Source organism: Lipotes vexillifer, unplaced genomic scaffold, assembly GCF_000442215.2.
Source record: "Lipotes vexillifer unplaced genomic scaffold, Lipotes_vexillifer_v1.1 scaffold147, whole genome shotgun sequence".
Taxonomy (NCBI): Eukaryota; Metazoa; Chordata; class Mammalia; order Artiodactyla; family Lipotidae; genus Lipotes; species Lipotes vexillifer.
The window spans coordinates 4,559,577-4,581,507 of record NW_006778796.1 but is presented as its reverse complement, the minus strand read 5'-3'; the positions used below and the strand labels follow the sequence as shown (position 1 = coordinate 4,581,507).

Sequence of the window (21,931 nt, the reverse complement as noted above, 5' to 3'; positions counted from 1 at the left end):
AGAACAGCAGTAAATTTTCCCATTGGTGCTGAGACTGTTCTCACGGTCAGGTTCACAGTCCCACACTACTGTGCAAAAGGGGACGGCCTGGATTCAGGACACCACACCCACTTGGCTTTCTTCCTGCCTCACTAGTTGTCCTGCTCAGTTTCTCTTCCCAACTCAGCGCTGGAGAACCCCAGAGCTCAATCCTTGGAGCTATTCTCTCTTCTTTGTCTACAATGACTACCTGAGAGATTTCACCCAGTTTCATGGCTGAAAATATCATCTATATGCCCACAACTCCCACAGCCCCAGACCTCTCACCTGAGCTCCAGATTTATATATCCAACAGCCTGTTTGATCTCTCTACTTGAGTATCTAATAGGTATCTTAAACCTAGTACATTGGACTTCCCTGGTGGCGCAGTGGTTAAGAATCCACCTGCCAATGCAGGGGACACAGGTTTGGAGCCCTGGTTGGGGAAGATCTCACATGCCATGGAGCAACTAAGCTCGTGTGCCACAACTACTGAGCCTGTGCTCTAAAGCCTGTGAGCCACAACTACTGAGCCCGCAGGCCACAACTACTGAAGCCCACACACCTAGAGTCCATGCTCTGCAACAAAAGAAACCACTGCAACGAGAAGCCTGCACACTGTCACATAGAGTAGCATCCTCTCGCTGCAACTAGAGAAAGCCTGTGTGCAGCAATGAAGACCCAATGCAGCCAAAAAATAAAATAAAATAAAAATTAAAAACCAAAACCAAAAAAAAAAAAACCCCTAATATATCCCAAACTGAAATCCCTCCTGCTTCCTCCCTGCCAGAAAAAACCCTCCTCTACCCACAATGGACTTCTTCCCCATCTCAGTTGGTGGCAACTCCTTTCCAGCTGCTCAGGCCAAAAACCTCAGTCATCCTTACCTACTCTCTCTCTTATCTCCCCTATATCCTGTTTGAATCCTTATTAGCTCTACCTTAAAATATACCCCAAATCAGACCACTTCTCCCCACCTTCACTGATACTACCCTGGTCCATGCACCGTCATCTCTTGCCTAGATCACCGCCACATTCTCCTAACTAATCTCCCTCTGAATCTATTCTTAACACAACAGCCCCTTCTTTTAAAACACATGTCAAATGGTGCCCCTCCTCTACTCAGAAGCCCCACGGTGGCTCTCGCTTTCACTCAGAGAAAAGCCACCATCCTTCCAGAGACCTACCAGGTCCTACACAACCTGGGCCCTTGCTAACTTCCTACCTCCAGCTTCTGCTTCTCTTCCTCACTCCTCCACTGCTGCCACTCACTGGCCTACTTCTTGCCAGTGTTACCTGTGTGCTCTGGGTGTGCTAATACATAGGGTCTTAGCACTCACTACTCCCTCTTCCTGGAAAGCTCTCCCTCCACACGTCCACACAGCTGACTCCTTTACCTTCACGTGTCTGCTCAGTGCCACCTTCTCAAGGTGTGACCACCTCCCCCAACCAACTGCAACCCACCCCCACCTTCCAGAACCCTTATCACCCTTGTTTTGCTCCACTTCCCCACAGCACTCATCACCCAACACACTGCATAACTAACTTACTGGTGCTGTTTATTAGCTATCTTCCGCTGCTTAGAGGGTCAACTACATGAGGGCAGCAACTTCTGGTCTATTTTGTTTACTGATAAAAGCCTAAGGGCCTAGTGATAGTGTCTGATACATACAAGGCACGCAATAATTATTTGCTAAATATATGAAGTTGAAAAAGTTCTAAGTTACTAGTTATTATATTGGACCCAGGTAATCTAGGTATGTCCAAGACCTTCCATTGGTGAGGGAAATCTGAAAATCTAAAATGTGATCATCCATTCATTTTAAGAACTGCTTCCTGAATATCTCATTGTGCCAAAGCCAAAATGGACCTTAGATGGTCAAACATACTTGTCCAATTCTGGTGCAGGAGCTTCTTGCTTTCGAACACGGTTCTGAATTGACAGGAGTGCTTCTGGTGAATACTGGGCAGCATTGCTCTCCATGTATTTCAGAACATAGTCGTCTGTATCAAGGATGACGAACCGGTGGCCAAACACTGGGGAAAGGGTAGAAATACACTTTGCCTGGTTATGTTCCTATCAGGCAACCAAGAGTAAAAATTCACAGATATGTATTTGTGACCTAGACTAATGAACTTTCAGTTGTTCTCTAAACTAATATGCACTAGTTTGCTCGGTGTTTAGGGAGCTCAGAGTTTCCATCTACAGCCAACAAATGCAACCAATTTACAGTTTAATTGATAAAGGAGATTTATACACTATACCACATGTACAGCTGGATTGCAGACTAACTGCTTCCTACAAGGGTTAACTGAATTAAATTCCCAATAAGAAGAACCCATTCACTTGGCCAGAAAGAGAGCCTAAACTGTGTTGAGACTTACCCTCAATCACAGCACCAATGAAGAAGTCACTGGGGCCATAATAGATGGGGTTTTCCACCGAGGAGCCTGGTTTGACAACTTTAGTTCTGCCAAGATACTTGCCCCCAATGATACCAGAATTGCGAACAGGAGGCTCAAAGATACTGATCATGTCAGTGGCTAGAAAATAAGAGAAGACAAATCGGCGGTCTTTGTCTTCTGGGATGGGGGATTCCTGGAAAGGTGAAGAAAAGAGGATATTACAAAGGTACGTGATCTACGCAGAAGCCTCAAACTGAAATATCTATGGGGACTAGGGTACAATATAAGCCTAACATATGAAGTATAATATAAATGAACAGTATGGGGTGGGGCTCTGGGGGCCGGGAAAGGACATACCTCATCTGAGGGAGGCTGCCCCAACTCACCTCCACTTGATTGTTGCCATGTGGGAATGAATATAGGCCCAATGTTGCTAGATCAAATTTTTCATGAGAAAACAGAAATCTGGATTACTTTATAAAAACCCTGACTTTAAAATGTTGACTTCAACTCTTTAAAAGCACCAGGCAGGCCAAAGAAAACATATGGGCTACATTCTGTCCACAGGCTGCCAGTCTGAAACCTCGTGGCTGACATTATGTTCAACTTCGAGGACACTAAAGTGATTATGCAAAGCTTATGCCTTTAAACAAATCCATTTTTATACATAATTTAAAAAAGAAAATTTAAGAAGGGAGGAAGGAGTAATATAATGTCATAGAGTTGAAGTGATTCTGAGAAGCTACATTGTTGATAAGACTTTTCCTAAATCAAATCACCGAGAAACAAATTCCAGACTGAACAAGACTAAATACAGACATGCTTATTCTTGACTAAAATCCTCTCACATCACAATTTCAGCACACACCTTCTCATTCAGACCATGGAATTATTTGTGTCATAATTTCTCATTTAGTAGAGAAAGTCATTGGACTTCCTCTTAGTAAAATAATTTCCTCATACCATTCCCTGACAGTCTCCAAACTTTTTTTGTTGAACACACTTATAATAAAAAAAATTTTTTTAAACAAATAAAAATAAAATTACATCATTCCTCTCCTCTCAAACCTCCAGAGGATTCCAATCACACTTAGAATAAAATAAAGTTCTGAGCAGGACTACAGGCACGGGTGTACAAGGGGGTTGGGAGCAACAGCTCACCCTGGCAGGAAGGAGTATTTAAAACTTCTTTAAAAATTGTTTTTGCCATTTTATTTTGAACTAAGTTTACCAGACTTACAGAAAAGTTGCATAGTTGAGAATTCTCGTAAGCCCATCACCCAGCCTCACCTAACAGTAATATCTTACATAATCATAGCACAGTTATCAAACCCAGAAAATGATGGTATAATGCTTTAAATAAACTACTGTCCTTATTCAAATTTCACCTGTTTTCCACTTACGTTCTTTCTCTGTTTCAGGATCCTATACTGCATTAGTTGTTATTTCTCTTTAATCTCCTCCAATTTGTGACAGTTCCACAGTCTGCTCTTGTCTTTCATGACCCTGACATGAGTACTGGTCAATTATTTTGTTGACTGTCCCTCATGCATCTCACTTTTGCATCTTTGGCAAAAATACCACAGGGGGGAAAAAAAAACACGTCCTTCTCTGTGCATATCAAGGAGTTCATGATAACAAAACATCTTTTTATTGGTGATGTTGAACTTGATCACTTGGTTAAGAAGACACCTGGTGGGTTTCTCCCCTGTAAAGTTACCATCCTTCCCTTTGCAGTTAGTAAATATCTTGAGGGAGATACTTTGAAACCATGAAAATCTTGTTTCTCCTCAAAGGTTTTCCCACTAATTTTAGCAGCCGTTGATGGACCTTGTCAACAAGTACTGCTGAGGTGTGTGCTTAATGGTAATTTTCTATTGCACTCTTCTCTTCTCCATTTGTTCATTAAAATTCTACAGTATGATAATCTCCAGGTCCATCGTGTTGCTGCAAATGGCATTATTTCATTCTTTTTTATGGCTGAGTAATAGTCCATTGTATGTATGTATGTGTGTCTGCGTATATACATACATACATACATACATACATATATATGCCACAACTTCTTTATCCATTCATCTGTGAATGGACATTTAGGTTGCTTCCATGTCTTGCCTATTGTAAATAGTGCTGCTATGAACATTGGGGTGCATGTACCTTTTCGAATTATATTTTTCGTTAGGTTGAGTCCTAGTCCTGCCTCTGTCTAAGCAGTTAAGACCTGGGACACACCAATTAGCCTCTCTGATTCTTATGTTTTGAAACATAAAATGAGTATATTATATTGCCTGACTCACAGACAGTGTATGTGTAAATAAATTCATTTACCCATTCATCCAACAGTTACTGAGCGCCTACAAAGTCTAAAGAGACATGACCCCTGCCCTCAAGGAGTTCATAGTTACTATGTCATAATTCAACAAACCTCTTGAACTTTAACAGTAACTCAAAGAACTTGGCAACAATGCAAAACCTTCATTAATCAGAATTCTTAACGTATGGAGTGTTCCAGTTGACCTAGAATTTGCTAGAACTCCCTTGTTTCAAAGCTTTTTCAATATTTAAAAAATATTAGTCAACTATGTTCTCATTTAATTTTTTTTTTTTTTTTTTTTTTTTTTGGTGGTATGCGGGCCTCTCACTGTTGTGGCCTCTCCCATTGCGGAGCACAGGCTCCAGACGCACAGGCTCAGCGGCCATGGCTCACAGGCCCAGCCGCTCCGCGGCATGTGGGATCTTCCCAGACCCGGTCACGATCCTGTGTCCCCTGCATCGGCAGGCGGGCTCTCAACCACCGCGCCACCAGGGAAGCCCTAATTTTTATTTTTTCAAATACATTTCTATTCCCAGAGTAACTTATTTCAATTTCTCCTATTTATGTCTATATTTCTAAATAAAATGGTTATATTTCTATTTCTGCTTTTTTTTCTATTTTTAAAGACATTATCCTTTGAATTCTTATCAGTAATTTGCTTCAGGTAATTCAGCCAGTGAGTGGAACACTCAGGATTTGAATTTATGTCTGTTTCCAAACCTCTTAGCCACTAGCCATATGACCTCTCAAAGTTGATATCTATTAAATTAGTATGATCCCATTTGTTACATTTAATGAATATAAAATACATCAAGCTAGATATCACCAATGATAAAAATTAGTAAGACATGGTCCCTACCCTCAAGAAAATCACAGTTCACTGGAAAGGCACACAAATAGATAATTTGAATGTAAGTCAAGCTTTCATAATTGCTTAATAAAAAAGGCCAAAATGCCTGTCAAAATTTGAGGGATAGAGAGATTAATGATTTAAGAAAGACTGTGAGGGCAGATAGGACTTGAGCTAGGTCTTGGTTCAGGGGCACCATACTTAATACTATCCAACCTGCCTGAAGGTTGGAGCAATGGTTTGTTTAAATAAACACATAACTCTGACAGCTGTTACTCTAGAGCTTACAGACAAAACAGACAACTGTGCACAGTACTGAGACAGAACAGAATCTTAGGATATAAAAATTGTCCTTGGGGCTTCCCTGGTGGTGCAGTGGTTGGGAGTCTGCCTGCTGGTGCGGGGGATGCAGGTTCGGGCCCTGGTCTGGGAGGATCCCGCATGCTGTGGAGTGGCTGGACCCATGAACCGCAGGTACTGAGCCTGCGCTCCGGAGCCGGCAAGCCACAAGCGGCAAAGACCCAGCGCAGCCAAAAACAAAGTAAATTAAATAAATTAAAAATAAAAAATTGTCCTCACCAGTGCAGCCAAATAACGAAGCACCTTGTTCTCATTCATCAGCATTTTAATAACATCTTTTTTTGGAGCTTTTGGAATGAGTGCAAAGCAATTCTGAGCAGAGTCTTCAACTAGTCCATAACCGTTATAGGGAGGTAATTCCTGAAGAAACACAGGAAGCAAGAAATAAAGCAGATGCTCCTTGTTCTAAAAATTAAAGGTAACTGTAGGTTTCTTTTTAAAATCTAGAAAACATTTATTTAAAATCAATTTCTACATATACAAATGTAATCAGAAAAAAATAACATATCACATATTCCATTCCTCTTTATAGATTTTACACCATGATCACTGCTCATACAAGTGACTGATGATGCTACAAAGTAACCCTCAGGGCTGGATTTAATCTATCACTGATGTCCACTGACCCCTTACTGCCAAGGCAGAGCCTGGCCCTGCTCCCAGCCCCAATCCTGGCCCCTGTGGCGCTCCAGCACGGTGAAGCCCATGGGTCTGTCTGTGACTTCTTTGTCTGGGGTGTGGGTCTCAGCCTGGCAGATCTGGAAACTGTTTTCTCAATTCACCCAAAGTGGGCATGTGTGTGTGTCAGAGGTAGGGGTAAGGTGAGGGTGTCAGGACTTGGTTCATGCTACTTACTTCCGAGTTACCTCCGTATTTCTAATATTTTAATTTCTTTTTTTAAAACATTTTAATTTTATTTATTTATTTTTGGCCACGTTGGGTCTTCGTTGCTGCGCGCGGGCTTTCTCTAGTTGCAGTGAGCGGGGGCTACTCTTCGTTGCGGTGCACGGGCTTCTCATTGCAGTGGCTTCTCTTTATTGCGGAGCACGGGCTCTGGGCGTGTGGGCTTCAGTAGTTGTGGCTTGGGCTCAGTAGTTGTGGCGCACGGGCTTAGTTGCTCCGAGGCATGTGGGATCTTCCCAGACCAGAGCTCGAACACGTGTCCCCTGCATTGGCAGGCGGATTCTTAACCACTGTACCACCAGGGAAGTCCCTATTTTTATTTCTTCATTTTTGCCTAAGAGCATGATAGCCATACTTCACTGAGAACTCACACTCCCCTGTCCACACAGGATTCCCCTTTCCTAGTGAAGGAGCAAACTCATGGAACTAAATTCTAGATGCAAAGGCTATCTGGTGAGTGTGAAAATTTAGGATGAACTTATGTTTTTCATTTAGGTTCCATGAAGGGCTGAAAGCACCGCTATAGGATGCTAAGATTTGTTTGTCTAAAAACTTAAGTAGAGGGCTCCCTGGTGGCGCAGTGGTTGAGAATCTGCCTGCCAATGCAGGGGACACGGGTTCAAGCCCTGGTCTGGGAAAATCCCACATGCCACAAAGCAACTAGGCCCGTGAGCCACAGCTACTGAGCCTGTGCGTCTGGAGCTTGTGCTCCGCAACAAGAGAGGCCGCGATAGTGAGAGGCCCGCACACCGCGATGAAGAGTGGCCCCCGCTCACCGCAACTAGAGAAAGCCCTCACACAGAAATGAAGACCCAACACAGCCAAAAATAAAAATAAATTTTAAAAAATAATAATAAAAAATAAAAAATCATGTATCTAAAAACAAAACTTTAGTTCAGAGGTTGTTTTCCTCCCTCTCATCAATGCTAGGCGGACTGCAGCTGAGTTTTTTCTCTGACTCCTTTCTGCTATGCTTTCTCAGCACACTAGCTTGTACCATGCTTTTACTTGTAGATACCCTCCCCAAATCTTTTAATATACTGTATTCAGGGACTTTAACAAATTAGTCTATATGAGCCCTGCTCCATCTGCAACAGGGGACTCCCTCAGAAACCAGGGACTCTGCTATGTTCGTCCAAGGTGGGGTGCTTAAGAACACTGATCCTTCACCCACTTCCTGGGCTGTAGTTAATGTGATCTTCATGGCTGGAATATGACTAATGGATCCAGTAGATGGACGATGACTTAATTTGCTCCAAATGCAAAACCACTACTCAGTGAATATACACAGTTGCCATGGACAGAAGGACTTTGGGTGAGACACTGCATGCTAAGCTCTGACTTACTCTGGAGGTGGGCGGAAATGCACAGTGGTGGAGTCTAATATCAATACACAGTGAGAGCAACCTGGTTGGGGGGGTGTGGGGGGAGGTTAAGGAGTTTTAAAATAGGGAGGTGAGTTTCTGAGCACCTTCCTCTCAAATTCCTTTTGTTTTAACAGGCTTCTACCTATTTTTCCCAAGTTGCATCTCATTTCCTCTGCTTGGAATCAAGACCTTCTCTAAATATCAGCCCCTGTGCCTGTGGTCCTGGCAACATGCTTTTCATGCTCCAAGCTACCGCCTGGGTCCTGTTCTAAACTAGAACCATTCCTCTGACTGTGGACATTATCACGCCTAGACACTCCTGTTCGTATGACTTCCAGACTTTCTCCCAGGCTTTCTTAATAATGCACGCACACACAAAGTCTTAGAGTCACTCATCCTTCAGATGCTGCCTTCAGAGGCCAGCTGCACGGCAGATGAGCTCTCCTGGTCCTGGCTTCTTTCTCCTCCCTACTAGCATGGTATGCACTGCATATCCACTTCTGTCCCTGCCCATCAGTTTGACTCTGGCTTAGTCCCTCTAGAACCTGCTACGGCTCTCATCCCTGTGCTCCAACTACATTGTGTAGAGTTTAGATGACTGAGAGGTAATGATTGAGGAGAGCTAAAAGGTACTTGCTGCTTGGTAAGTGGAGCTTTCCTACTCATTTCCAACAAAGACTTTCATGGACAGGCAGAGAGGATTTATTTGTAGCAGAATTATTTATTATAGAGAAAATAAACTGACCAAACACTATAATTAATGTGCCATATGTAAGGATGGAGAAGTCATTGTATTATACAGAGTGACTGAGACAGGGCAAAACAAACAAACCAAAATCTATAGTGGCTCTCCAGTTCTCTCTGCTCTCTATCCAAGTCTTCTCTCCCTTTCTTTCTTTAGAAGACAAGTTTGGGGGGTGGAAAGGTGATAGTAATGAGGATGGAGAGCAAGGCTATTCTAGGACTCAAAGCTTTTATCAGCTCAAAAGACAGATCAAAGCCGTCCACTAGGAAAAGTGCACCAGTGTGCTACAAGCCCTCCCCATCCTACTTCCTGGTTAGGTGAGACTCCTCCTTATGAGAATGTTTGACATTTAACAGGATTACCCTTGTACTTTTCATTGTGATGCCTGGACTGCAATTTCACACAATACTCATCTATAAACTCAAGTGGTGTAGTAGTTTGGTTGATCAAAATCTAGATCTGTTCACATGGTATTTTTCCTGTAGACTGCATCAAATGCTGCCCCCAAAACTGGGGCATAGGGACATGGGTTTTATTATAATTCTTAATCCATGAGCACATTCATGGGTAAGGAGTTCTATCAGAGGAAAAACTGACAGCAAGAGGCATTATCATCACCCACACTCCCTTCTGGAAGTTTTACTGCCCCAGGAACGCCTAGCACCAAAATCCAAATCCTTCTTTGTAATTGTTTTTATGAGATGTTGGTTGTAAAAGCCTTGCCTAAGATATCACTTGCCTTTGAGGGGAACAAATACATACTGCCTAGGCAGTTTTCTTCAGTCTATCCAGGAAACACACCACATACCTCCTATTTGCCAGGCACTGTGTCAGGTGCTAGGAGCACAAAGATGAACAGTGGTCCTGCTGTCAAGGAACTTAGTCTCATAGAAAAATTCATAAACAGATGTTTTAATACGATAAGTGCTAGTGGAGGGAGGCACAGAGTATCCCAGGAACACAGACTATGGGGGGCGAGTCCGGCCTGGGACTTCAGAGAAGCCTTCTTGGAAGAGAGAAAGCCTACACTGAGTTGTGAGAGGTAAGAAAAAGCCGTGTAGAGAAATGAGGGAGAAGTGGTTCAAGCAGGAGAAAGAGCATTAGCAGAAGTCCAGGGGAATAAAACAGGATGCAGAACCACCTGTAATTCAGTAGAATTGGAGGCTAAGTGCAAGCAGCACGGGCAGCAGACGTGGGGAAGGCAGGGGCCCAGGCTGGAGGAATTCAATCATTCCATCCTTCCAGTAGTGTCTTTCAAAAAGAAAAGAGCCAACGGACATTATTTTATATACACGCTGGCAAAATAAAGATGGGCCACAGGTGCTAACACACTATTTTATACATGGGCAACAAAGAGGTTGTTTGAGTTGTTCCTGCCCCATATAGGTACAACAAGCACCAGTGTTTTGGTCTACGACACTGTGGGCCTTGATACTTTAGATGCTTGTTGAATCTGCTGTGTAATGTGTAATTTTGAAAACATGCAATTGTCATTTCAAACTCTAAAATATGTGGCTGAGCCACCCTGAAGGTTCAAGTTTATTAAATTACTATTTTGGTGCATTAAAGACACCATGAACTTACTCTGAGAGTGGACTTTGAGGTGCACAGAACTGAATTTTGGGGTTCTGCATGATTTTAAGGAGAGCAATGTTGCAATTAAACAACACCGTCTTCCAACATCTTCAGTGAATCAGTTTTTGTTTTGCTCCCAATTGCTTTTTTTTGTGTGTGTGTGTGGTACGCGGGCCTCTCACTGTTGTGGCCTCTCCCGTTGCGGAGCACAGGCTCCAGACGCACAAGCTCAGCGGCCATGGCTCACAGGCCCAGCCGCTCCGTGGCATGTGGGATCTTCCCGGACCGGGGCACGAACCCGTGTCCCCTGCATCGGCAGGCGGACTCTCAACCACTGCGCCACCAGGGAAGCCCTCCCAATCACTTTTTAAGTAAAAGGGTTTGATAAATAGGCAAGAAAAAATGAAATGCCTTAGGGGTCTGGAATTTTAAAAGATGTCTTTTTTTTAATCAAAAAGTTTTTAAATTATTAAAGTAACACAAGGCTTGGTATAAAAACTGAAATTGAGGGAACTCCCTGGTGGTCCAGTGGTTAGGACTCCATGCTTCCACTGCAAGGGACATGGGTTCAAGCTCTGGTCAGGGAACTAAGATCCCATAAGCCATGTGGCATGGCCAAAAAGAAAAGCGAAATTACAACCACACAGTATAGAAAGAAAGCTCCCTGGTCATCTCCCACTTCCCTCCCTCCCTCCCCTTCCCACGGTGAACTAACCACTGTTAATAGTCCGGGGAAACATTCCTCCATGGCTTTTCCTCAGTAATATAAACAGATGTTGTATAGAGTAATCTACAAAAATAGTGCCATGTCATGTACTCACAATCCTTTAAAAATGTTACAGACATTTTCTCATGTTAATATGCATAGACTCCCTCTTTTTTTAACAAGTCTTATAGTCCTCTAATTATATGGATAGATATACTATAATTTATTCTGCCAATGTCCTTACACTTTATTATAAGTAATGCTACACTATACATCCTCACACATATTTACAATCCCCAAACCAGATTTTCTGGGTCAAGAAATATGTGATATTTTATTTTGAAAAAGTTAAAGTGAAACAAACTGCCCTTCAGAAAAGTTTTTCTCATTGTTCGCCTATTAACAGTACACGAAATGCCTACTGCATCACACCAGGGCAAACACTGGATATTGTGAGTCTTTTTAAATCAAATAGATCCTAAACCTCATTATTTTCATTTCTCTTTGTTTGATTATCAATTGAGGGTCTTTCCGTATGTTCATTAGCCATTTGTAGTTCTTCTTTTGTGAACTGCTCTATTTCACATGCTTTGTCCATTTTTTTTATTGGGTATTCACATAAGAGCCTTTTTTATCCTTTTCCTTAAATTTCTATTAATGCATCAGAAGATGAACCCTCTCTCTAACCTCAGAACCAGTGTCCTGTTACCTGTTTCACAGGAGGTGGTTCCTTCTTGCTCACATCAATGCGTGGTAAATCGGAGATTCCAAATTTTTCTTTATAATACTGCCGAGTAAATGGATCACAATCATAAATGAAGAAAGTTCTCCCAAGTATAGTGAGTGGCTTCCCAACAATGAAGTCTTTGGCAGTATACCATTCCAACACCTCCTTGTCTGAGATTTCCAGCACACACCGAGGGAAGTTCTCTAACAAAAGACAGCAGGGAGAGGAAAGAAAAGGAATGAGGATGGGAAAAGAGACTGTCACACAGCAGCCATGCATTCCTGAGAACCAGAGGGAGTGCAGGCTTCAGCTCTGACCGAGGGTCAGGGACTCCGCCACACTCCCTGCAGAACACAGGGCTGAGTATTTCCATCTGCGAAAAGGACACATAAATAATAACCCAGATTGTTTCTGTAAAGTCTCTCTCCCATATTCGGCTTGAACTATCCCTAGAGGTCACCAATCTTAGTAGAATTAACGCTTAGAAGGAATCATTACAAGAGAAAAGAATAAACGTCCTTCTATAAAGACAGAGTATTGGATCTAGGGTGGGGAGGTCCAAGTCATTTACTTCAACCACCCACCCATTTATCCGTTCATCTAACAAATTATTAGTGACCACATATACCGTGTACCAGGTACACTGCTGAATACAGAGATTATAACAATTAACAGTATGGATAAAATTCCTGCCTTGATGGAGAAAACATTCTATTCGGAGCCACAGACTCTAAACACAGAAAACATGGTTTCATTTCAATTGTGGTCACTGCTATGAGGGCAGTCTGATCTAGGCCTGTGCCAAGAGGCAGGGACAGTCAGCACAATGGTTCCGGTAATCCGTTCATCTGGGGAATCAACAGACTTTCAAATGCAGAATCAACTTTCCATTTTTGGAATAAATCTAATTTGTCACACTCTTATGAAAACTAGGTGTTGATTGTTTAAGACTGATTCCCTGCAACTTGGCCTCCATGGAAACCATAAGATCATCAGTCAGTTCTAGTAAGGTGCCACACTTTGTAGCTGGAACCACAAAGCTTGGCCCCAGAACTCTGATGACAGGGGGCATGAGAGGGGGGTTGGTACTATCCTAACTGATAATTGCTAAGAAAATAAGGAAGGAGGCTAAGGTTCTGCTACAGCATTCAGAAAACCTAACACTCCAGCCCTTGATTTGCCAAAAGAAAAGGGTTGGCTGCTTCCCAATCATGCATCTTAAACGCCCTATAGACCAAGGGTTCCTTCTCCCAGTGTCTAGTGCCCAGCCCTACTAGAGCTCTCTGAGTTACCCCAGGAAGTGATGGGCAGTGGAGGACACAGCTCATGACTCTGTGGCATTTTTTTTTTTTTTTGGCCACGCCATGCGGCTTGTAGGATCTCAGTTCCCTGACCAGGGAACAAAGCCACGCCCTTGACAGTGAAAACACAGAGTCCCAGCCACTGGACTGCCAGAGAATTCCCCAATAATTATTACTTTAGATGTAAGTGGACTAAATGCTCCAATCAAAAGACATGGAGGGGCTGAATGAATAAAAAACCAAGATCTATCTACATGCTGCTTACAAGAGACTCACTTCAGACCTAAGACAGACTGAAAGTGAGAGGATGAGAAAGGGTATTCCATGCAAATGCAAATGAAAAGAAAGCTGGGGTACCAATATTTATATCACACCAAGTAGACTTTAAAACAAAGCCTGTAAAAAGGGACAAAAAAGGGCACTACATAATGATAAAGGGATCAATCCAAAAAGATATAATAATTGTAAATATATATACAGCCAACATAGAAGCACCTAAGTACATAAGGTAAATATTAACAAACAAAAGGAGAAACTGATGGTAACACAATAATAGAAGGGGATTTTAACACTCCAGTTACATCAATGGACAGATCATCCAGACAGAAAATCAAAAAGGAAACACTGGCCTTAAATGACATTAGACCAGATGAACTTAATAGAAACATACAGAACATTCCATCCGAAAGGAGCAGAATACATTCTTTTCAAGTGCACATGGAACATTCTCCAGGACAGATCACATGCTAGGCCACAAAACAAGTCTCAGTAAATTTAAGAAGACTGAAATCATATGAAGCATCTTCTCCAACCACAACACCATGAGACTAGAAATCAACTACAAGGAAAAAAAAAACTGTAGATCTTGAGATTACCTTACTAGCTAAGTCAGAAGGAGAAAGACAAATATCATACGATATCGCTTATATGTGGAATCTAAAATATGACACAAATGAACCTATCTACAAAACAGAAACAGACTCACAGACAGAGAACAAACTTGTGGTTGCCAGGGGTGGGATGGGGGAGGGATGGATTCTGAGTTTGGGGTTAGCAGATGTAAACTACGATATATAGAACGGATAAACAACAAGTTTCTACTGTATAGCACAGGGAACAATATTCAACATCCTGTGATAAACCATAATGGAAAAGAATATAAAAAGAATGTGTGTGTGTGTGTGTGTGTGTGTGTGTATGTATATATACGTATAACTGAACCACTTTGCTGTATAGAAATTAACACAACATTGTAAATCAAATATACTTCAATAAAAAAAAGAAAAAACACTGTAAGAAACCCAAATGTGTGGAGGCTAAACAATATAGTACGAAACAACCAATTGGTCACTGCAGAAATCAAAGAGGAAATAAAAAATACCTGGAGACAAATGAAAACGGAAACACAATGATACAAAATGCTATGGGACACAGCAAAAGCAGTTCTAAGAGGAAAGTGTATAGCAATATAAGCCTACCTCTGGAAATAAAAAATCTCAATCTAACCTTACACCTAAAGGAAGTAGAAAAAGAAGAATAAGCAGAATCCAAAGTGAGTAGAAGGAAAGAAATAATAAAGATCAGATAGGAAATAAATGAAATAGAGACTAAAAAAAACAACAGAAAAGATCAATGAAACTAAGAGGTGTTTCTTTGAAAAGATAAACAAAATTATAGAACTTTAGCCAGATTCATCAACTAAAAAATGAGAGGATCCAAATAAATAAAATCAAAAATGAAAGAGAAGTTACAACTGACACCATAGGAATACAAAGAATCATAAGAGATTAGTATGAACAATTACACATCAGCAAAATGGACGACCTAGAAAAAATGGATAAATTCCTAAAAACACACCATCTCCTAAGACTGAATCAGGAGGATACAGAAAATATGAATAGACTGATTATTAGTAATGAAATTGAATCAGTAATCAAATAACCCCAAGAAACAAAAGTCTAGGACCAGAGGGCTTCACAGGTGAATTCTATTAAACATTTAAAGAAGAGTTAACACCTAACCTTCTAAAGTATTCCAAAAAACTGAAGGAGGAGAAATGCTTCTGAACTCATTCCGTGAAGCCAGCATCACCTTGATACCAAAACCAGACAAAGGCACCACAAGAAAAGAAAATTGTAGGCCAATATCACTGATGAACATAGATTCAAAAACCCTCAAAAAATATTAGCAAACAGGATACAACACTATGTTAAAAGCATAATACAATATGATCAAGTAGGATTTATCCCAGGGGTGGAAGGATGGTTCAAAACCCACAAATCAATCAATGTGATTAACAAATTGAAGAATAAAAATCATATGATCATCTCAATAGGTGCAAAAAAAGCTTTTGGTGAAATTCAGCATCCATGTATGATAAAAGCTCTCAACAAAGTGGGCAGAGAGGGAACTTTCCTCAACTTAATAAAGGCCATACATGACAAGCCCACAGCTAACTTCACACTCAACAGTGAAAAGCTTAAAGCATTTTGTCGAAGACTAGAAAAAAGAGAAGGAAGACCACTCACTCCAATTTTATTCACCATAGTATTGGAAGTCCTAGCCATAACGATCAGACAAGAAATAAAAGGAATCCAAGTGGGAAAGGAAAAAGTAAAACTGCTACTGTTTGCAGATGATATGATACTATATATATAAAATCCTAAAGGTGCCACAATAAAACTTAGAATAAATGAATTCAGTAAAGCCATAAGATACAAAATATACATAAATCTGTTGCAATTCTATATGCTAACAAAGAACTAACAGAAAGAGAAAACAAATCCATTTACAACTGCATCAAAAAGAATAAAATACCTAGAAATAAATCTAACCAAGGAGGTAAAATACTTTTACTCAGAAAACTGTTAAGACTCTGATGAGAGAAACTGAAGACAACACAAACAAATGGAAAGATATACTGTGCTCATGGATTGGAAGAATTAATATTGTTAAAATAAACATATTACCTAAGGTAGTCTGCAGATTCAATGCAGTCCCTATCAAAATGACAATGGCATTTTCCACAGAACTAGAACAAATAATTCTAAAATTTGTATAGAAACACATAAGGCTCTGAATAGCCAAAACAATCTTAAGAAAAACAAAACTGGAGGTACCACGCTCACTAATTTCAAACTATACTACAATCCTACAATAATCAAAACAGTATGGGCACATAGATCACACAGATCAATGGAACAGAACAAAGAGCCCAGAAATAAACCCACACTTATATAGTCAATTACGCTATGACAAATCACGCAAGCATACACAATGGGGAAAAGACAGACTCTTCAATAAATGGTATGGAGAAAACTGGACAGCCATACGTTAAAAGAATCAAACTGGACTATTTACTCACACCATATACAAAAATTAACTCAAAATAGAATTAAAATTTACATATAAGAATTGAAACCATAAAACTCCTATTAGAATACATAAGCAGTACATTCTTTGACATCAGTCTTAGCAACATTTTTTTTTGGATATGTCTCCTCAGGCAAGGGATACAAAAGCAAAAATAAACCAATGGGACTACAACAAACTAAAAAGCTTTTGCACAGTGAAGGAAACTAGGAACCAAACAAAAAGGCAGCCTACTGAATGGGAGAAGCTATTCGCAAATAATACATCTGATAAGGGGTTTAGTATCCAAAATACAGAAAGAACTCATACAACTCGACATCAAACAAAAAACCCACCTGATTAAAAAAATGGTCTGAGGACCTGAATAGACATTTTTCCAAGGAAGACATATAGATGGCCAACAGGCACATGAAAAGTTGCTCAACATCACTAATCACCAGAGAAACACAAATCAAACCCACAATGAGATACCACATCACACCTCTCAGAATAGCTATTATCAAGATGACAACAAATAACAAATGTTGGCGAGGATGTGGAGGAAAGGGAACCCTTGTGCACTGTTGGTGGGAATGTAAAATTAGTGCAGCTACTATGGAAAACAGTATGGAGATTCCTCAAAAAATTAAAAACAGAACTATCATGAGATCCACCAATTCCACTTCTGGGTATTTTTCTGGGAAAAAAACGCCACTAATTCAAAAAGATTTATGCACCCCTCTGTTCACTACAGCATTATTTATGATAGCCAAGATATGGAAGCAATCTAAATGTCCATGGATAGATGAAAGGATGATGAGAAAGTGCTGTGTATACACACCCCCACACACACACACACACAATATTACTCAACGATAAAAAAGAATGAAATCTTGCTATTTTTGACAACATGGATCTAAAGGGTATTATGCTAAGTGAAATAAGTCAGACAGAGAAAGACAAATACTGCATTTCACTTGTATGTGGAATCTAAAAAAGTAAAACAAAAGAATAAACATAACAAAACAGACTCACAGATACAGAGAACTAACTGGTGGTTCTCAGAGGGGAGTGGGGTAAAATGATGAGTGTAATTGATGAGGGAAACTAAGAGGTACAAACTTTAGTTGTAAAATAAATAAGTCATGGGGGTGTAATGTACAGCATAGGGAATATAGTCAATAATACTGTAGGGACTTCCCTGGTGGCGCAGTGGTTAAGATGCCATGCTCCAAATGCAGGGGGCCTGGGTTTGATCCCTGGTCAGGGAACTAGATCCCACATGCACGCCACAACCAAGGAGCTGGCAAGCCACAACTAAAGAGCCCACATGCCACAACTAAGCAGCCAGTGAGCGGCAACTAAGGAACCTGCAAGCCACAAATAAGAAGCCCGCCAGCCACCACTAAGGAGCACATGTGCCACAACTAAGACCCGGCCACAACCAAATAAATAAATAAATATTAAAAAAAAAAAGAAAAACAAAAAAGCCTGGCTATGCATTAGAGTTGTCAGGGGAACACTGAAAATAATAATAATAATACTGTAATAATTTATGTGGTGACAAATGATAACTAGAATTATCCTGGTGATCATTTTGTAATGTATAAAAGTATCAGATCACTGTGTTGTACACCTGAAACTAATATAGTATTGTAAGTTAATTCTATTTCAATAAAAATAAATAACCCATAAAAATACCCAAACATTTTTCAAAATTTGTTGTTTTTTAATCCTATCACTGCTCCAGTATCATTACTGTAATATACTTTAATTTTACTTTGATATGTTTTAAGCCCCTCAAATTTAACATTGTTCCTTTAGTTTGTATAGTCAATGTTTATTTAGATTTACCTACATTTTACCATTTTCTTTATCACTTCTTATATCTCAGATCTTACTTCTGGAATCATTTCCTTTCTATACATTCGATTTTTCCTAGTAAGGGTCCATTGTTTAGGTCCACTCCCAGCTCTCCCGCAAAGCCTTTAGTCTTTATAGCTAACACCTCTTCTTCTGAGCTTTGCCTACATGACATAACTAGTTAGCAATCAGATAATCTGGAGCACCTGTGTTACTGTTTAAATGCTTAGAGTATTTATATTACTTGTCTCCCCAGCCGCTAGAAGTGACTGAAGGACAGGGATTCTAGGTCTAGGAGTTACATTTTCATCTTATTCTCCACAGCACAGCACTTAGCACATGACATAGTTCCCATAGCAGATATTTAACCCTTGTTTAACTGAATTCAATAAAAATTATCCATTGGATTAATGCCTCTGGGAGTCGGTCAGACACTTTAACACCGTGGTTCCAGTTAAAGGAATTATTTAGCTGATGGAAGCTTAGCCTTTTCTGTCTGCAAGACTAACAATAACTTTCACAAAAAGATATGTGTCCTACCTTTTCAAAGGACCCTACATAGGTCACCAGGCTGCCTTTCCATCTACCCCTGTTGAAAATTGTTAAAATTTGGGAAGTTATAGGTGAGGATGATTACATACTGAAAAGTCTAAACACAGGCCACAATGATAAGGCACACTGATAAGGCAGACACAAACATGGAACCTGAGAGTTCAAGAGATTTAGTGACACTTTTTTCATGCCACCCTGAATACATCCCCATTCTTCTTCTTAATCATAACTCTGACGTTTGTTAGCTCCAGATGGCAGGCACTGCAGGCTCATTTAAGCATTCTGGAAGGCCAAAATTCGTATATTAGTCCCAGCGTCACAGAACTCTAAGAGGGTTCTATGGGAGCTAAGTAGAAGAAACACGGCAGGCAGCAGCCAGACTAAGTTGAACTAGGGCATGGATCCAGTTATTGCTATTTGAGAATGTAAACTGTGTTACCAATTATTCTCGTTACTCAAAAAAAGAGGTGTTTAATGTTAAGTCTCTTAATTTAAAAATGACAATTTTTACTCCCTTTTATCCTTTTACCCAATCTCATTCTCCTCTGCCTCACATGCAACCATGCTAATGAGCAGCTTTCTGATTATCTGCATATTTACACTGTTTTGTGTGCATTTTACTTCATGTAAATGGTATTGCGTTATACATCTCTTTTTACTTTTTTTCTACACAGCACTATGCATTTAAGACGCATCCATTTGCTTTCTTGTACATTTTGCTTCTATTACATATTTATCAGGATATACCTTCACCACATTCTGATTATCCACTCTCCCAGTGATGGAAATCTCCACCTCCTTGCCCCCAAATAACTCTGCATTTTTAAAAAACACTGTGCAGACCAAGCAATACATGTGGGTAGGCTGGATTTAGCTTTCAGACGGCCAATTTGTTTATAACCTCTAAGACAAATCTCTTGCTCAATACCTGGAATTTCTTATCTCTTAGTTCCAAAAAATAGAGTTTAAAAAAAAAAAAACAACCAAAGTATTTATTACAGAGTTCTGTCAGCCATCCAAACATTGGTCATTACATGTGACCAAGATGACACTTTTGTAAGAGAAAATTCTTAAACTATTAAGTCAATAACTAAAGCAAGTCTACTTATTCCAGAGAAGCAGTGACAGACAGCCTGTCTCAGCTGCATTTTGTTTGCATTCTCACACTCCAATTGATAAGGTTATTTTATATCAGCAAAGAAAGACCAAGGGTTGACACAATGGGGATCCACCATTATGAACCACAGACATGTCTTTTCCCATCTGAAGTTATCCCACATAGAAACTTCCTGAAGTGGTTGAGGTGAGAAGCAAAGTCTGAAAAGCACATAAGGAAATGGTAAGCTGTATCTCTGAATGAAAACAAGCTTGTTTCAGAAATGCATTAAAAATCTGACATGAAATTGCTTCAGCTCAGAAGCCTTGCTCTTCCACACTTTAAATAAATCTTCCACTGCTGTTTTGGCTTTGTTCCCTTGATCTTGGTATCAGTCATCTCTGCCAGACCATTTCAGATACAAGCTTGGATCGAGGGGCCAGTAAAGGAGGGAAGTTATGGGAAAGCCGCTTTTTGAGTACCTAAGAGAACACAGCAAGCACCTCCCAAGTGTAAAGGGAATGACCACACTGATTAACTCCTTTGAGATCCAGGAAAGGTCCCAATTAACAGAGGATAAACTGAATCACACATACTTGCATTCTCCACCAAAACCTTGGGCATGCGCTGGCGGCTCATGAGGAGCGGGAAGGGATCTCGCCCATCATTCCGTTCGTGGACCTCTCGAATTTCCACTGTATCATCCATAAGATAGTAATGAATGATGTAGGTCCGACATTCACCAAACATGCTGTCTGTATCATCCCAGATCGCATAGAATCGAAGAACCTTTGAGGAACCCAAAGCAGTGACTTAAGTAAAAATTCTACAGGTGGAGAGTTTAACTTAGCTACTTTGGCATTTCTGTATCAGACAATGATGAAAAGATTAACCAGAAAGACTATGACATAATCTCAGATGGTTAAAAACAAAGTATTCACCAAAGATACAAAAACATCTGAAATCATATGCCAGATGTCAACAGCTGGAAAGTATTAAATAATAGTCTTATAAGCTTGTGCTGAGAAAGAATGATTCATTTTGATCCAAAATATTAGTCAGTGAAAGAGAAGCTGAATTAAAAGAGCAGTGGGTCCTTTGTTCAGTGCTTTATGCATATTAATAAAGGTACATGTGAATGGTTTGGATATAATTAGTATGGAAAGAATTTTCATTTATTAATCAGTCTTTTTTTAGTTCTTTCAACTGTTCCTTCTAGTAACAGTATCAACAATACAATCTTTAAATACAAAATAATGACAGACATATGACTGATATAAAGAATGTTCTTAAAAGACCTTGCTAGTGCTAGGTAAAATTTTCTGAACTAAAAGGAATTAGATGTCTGAGAGAAAAAAGCAGCAAAGAAACACTGAGGGTGATCTGTTTTCTCTTTTCCTTTAGTACAGTAAAGGAGAAGACTCAAATACACCAGTCCACAAGGGGAAGACAGGAAGGTTGGAACAGAGCTGGAAAATACCCAGAACATTCTATACTCACACATCAATATAAAATTGAACAAGGAAGCATCTGCAATGGGAATGCTGTGAAATTACTAGTTTAACACTAGAAACCTACATATATGCAATAGCTTTGAAATATCCCAAAAATTCATTTAAGGTTTCCCAGAGGATTCTTTGACATTAATTCATATTTGAGAAAAGAAGTAGGTGGTTAGAAGTAAAATGCAGGGAGCAGATGTTGCTCAGCAATTGCTTTAAGATTTAAAAGTTTGGTGGAGCTCACAAGACTTAACTCCACAATCATCTTTGAACCTCTGATATGAAACTTAGGCAT

At 40.1% G+C, this 21,931-nt stretch overlaps 1 protein-coding gene across 2 annotated transcripts in view; it reads right to left on the bottom strand.

The window, feature by feature from the left end:
* EFHC1 (EF-hand domain containing 1) overlaps nucleotides 1-21,931 on the bottom strand; it is a 61,182-nt gene that overhangs the window by 17,444 nt on the left and 21,807 nt on the right. For both annotated transcript variants that reach the window (XM_007451927.1, XM_007451926.1), the window contains exons 5-9: nucleotides 20,731-20,923; nucleotides 11,954-12,174; nucleotides 6,168-6,308; nucleotides 2,404-2,617; nucleotides 1,908-2,055 (exon numbers count right to left, since the gene is read on the bottom strand). In XM_007451927.1, the coding sequence (XP_007451989.1) occupies nucleotides 1,908-2,055; nucleotides 2,404-2,617; nucleotides 6,168-6,308; nucleotides 11,954-12,174; nucleotides 20,731-20,923 (917 nt within the window). The remainder of the gene's footprint in view (nucleotides 1-1,907; nucleotides 2,056-2,403; nucleotides 2,618-6,167; nucleotides 6,309-11,953; nucleotides 12,175-20,730; nucleotides 20,924-21,931) is intronic.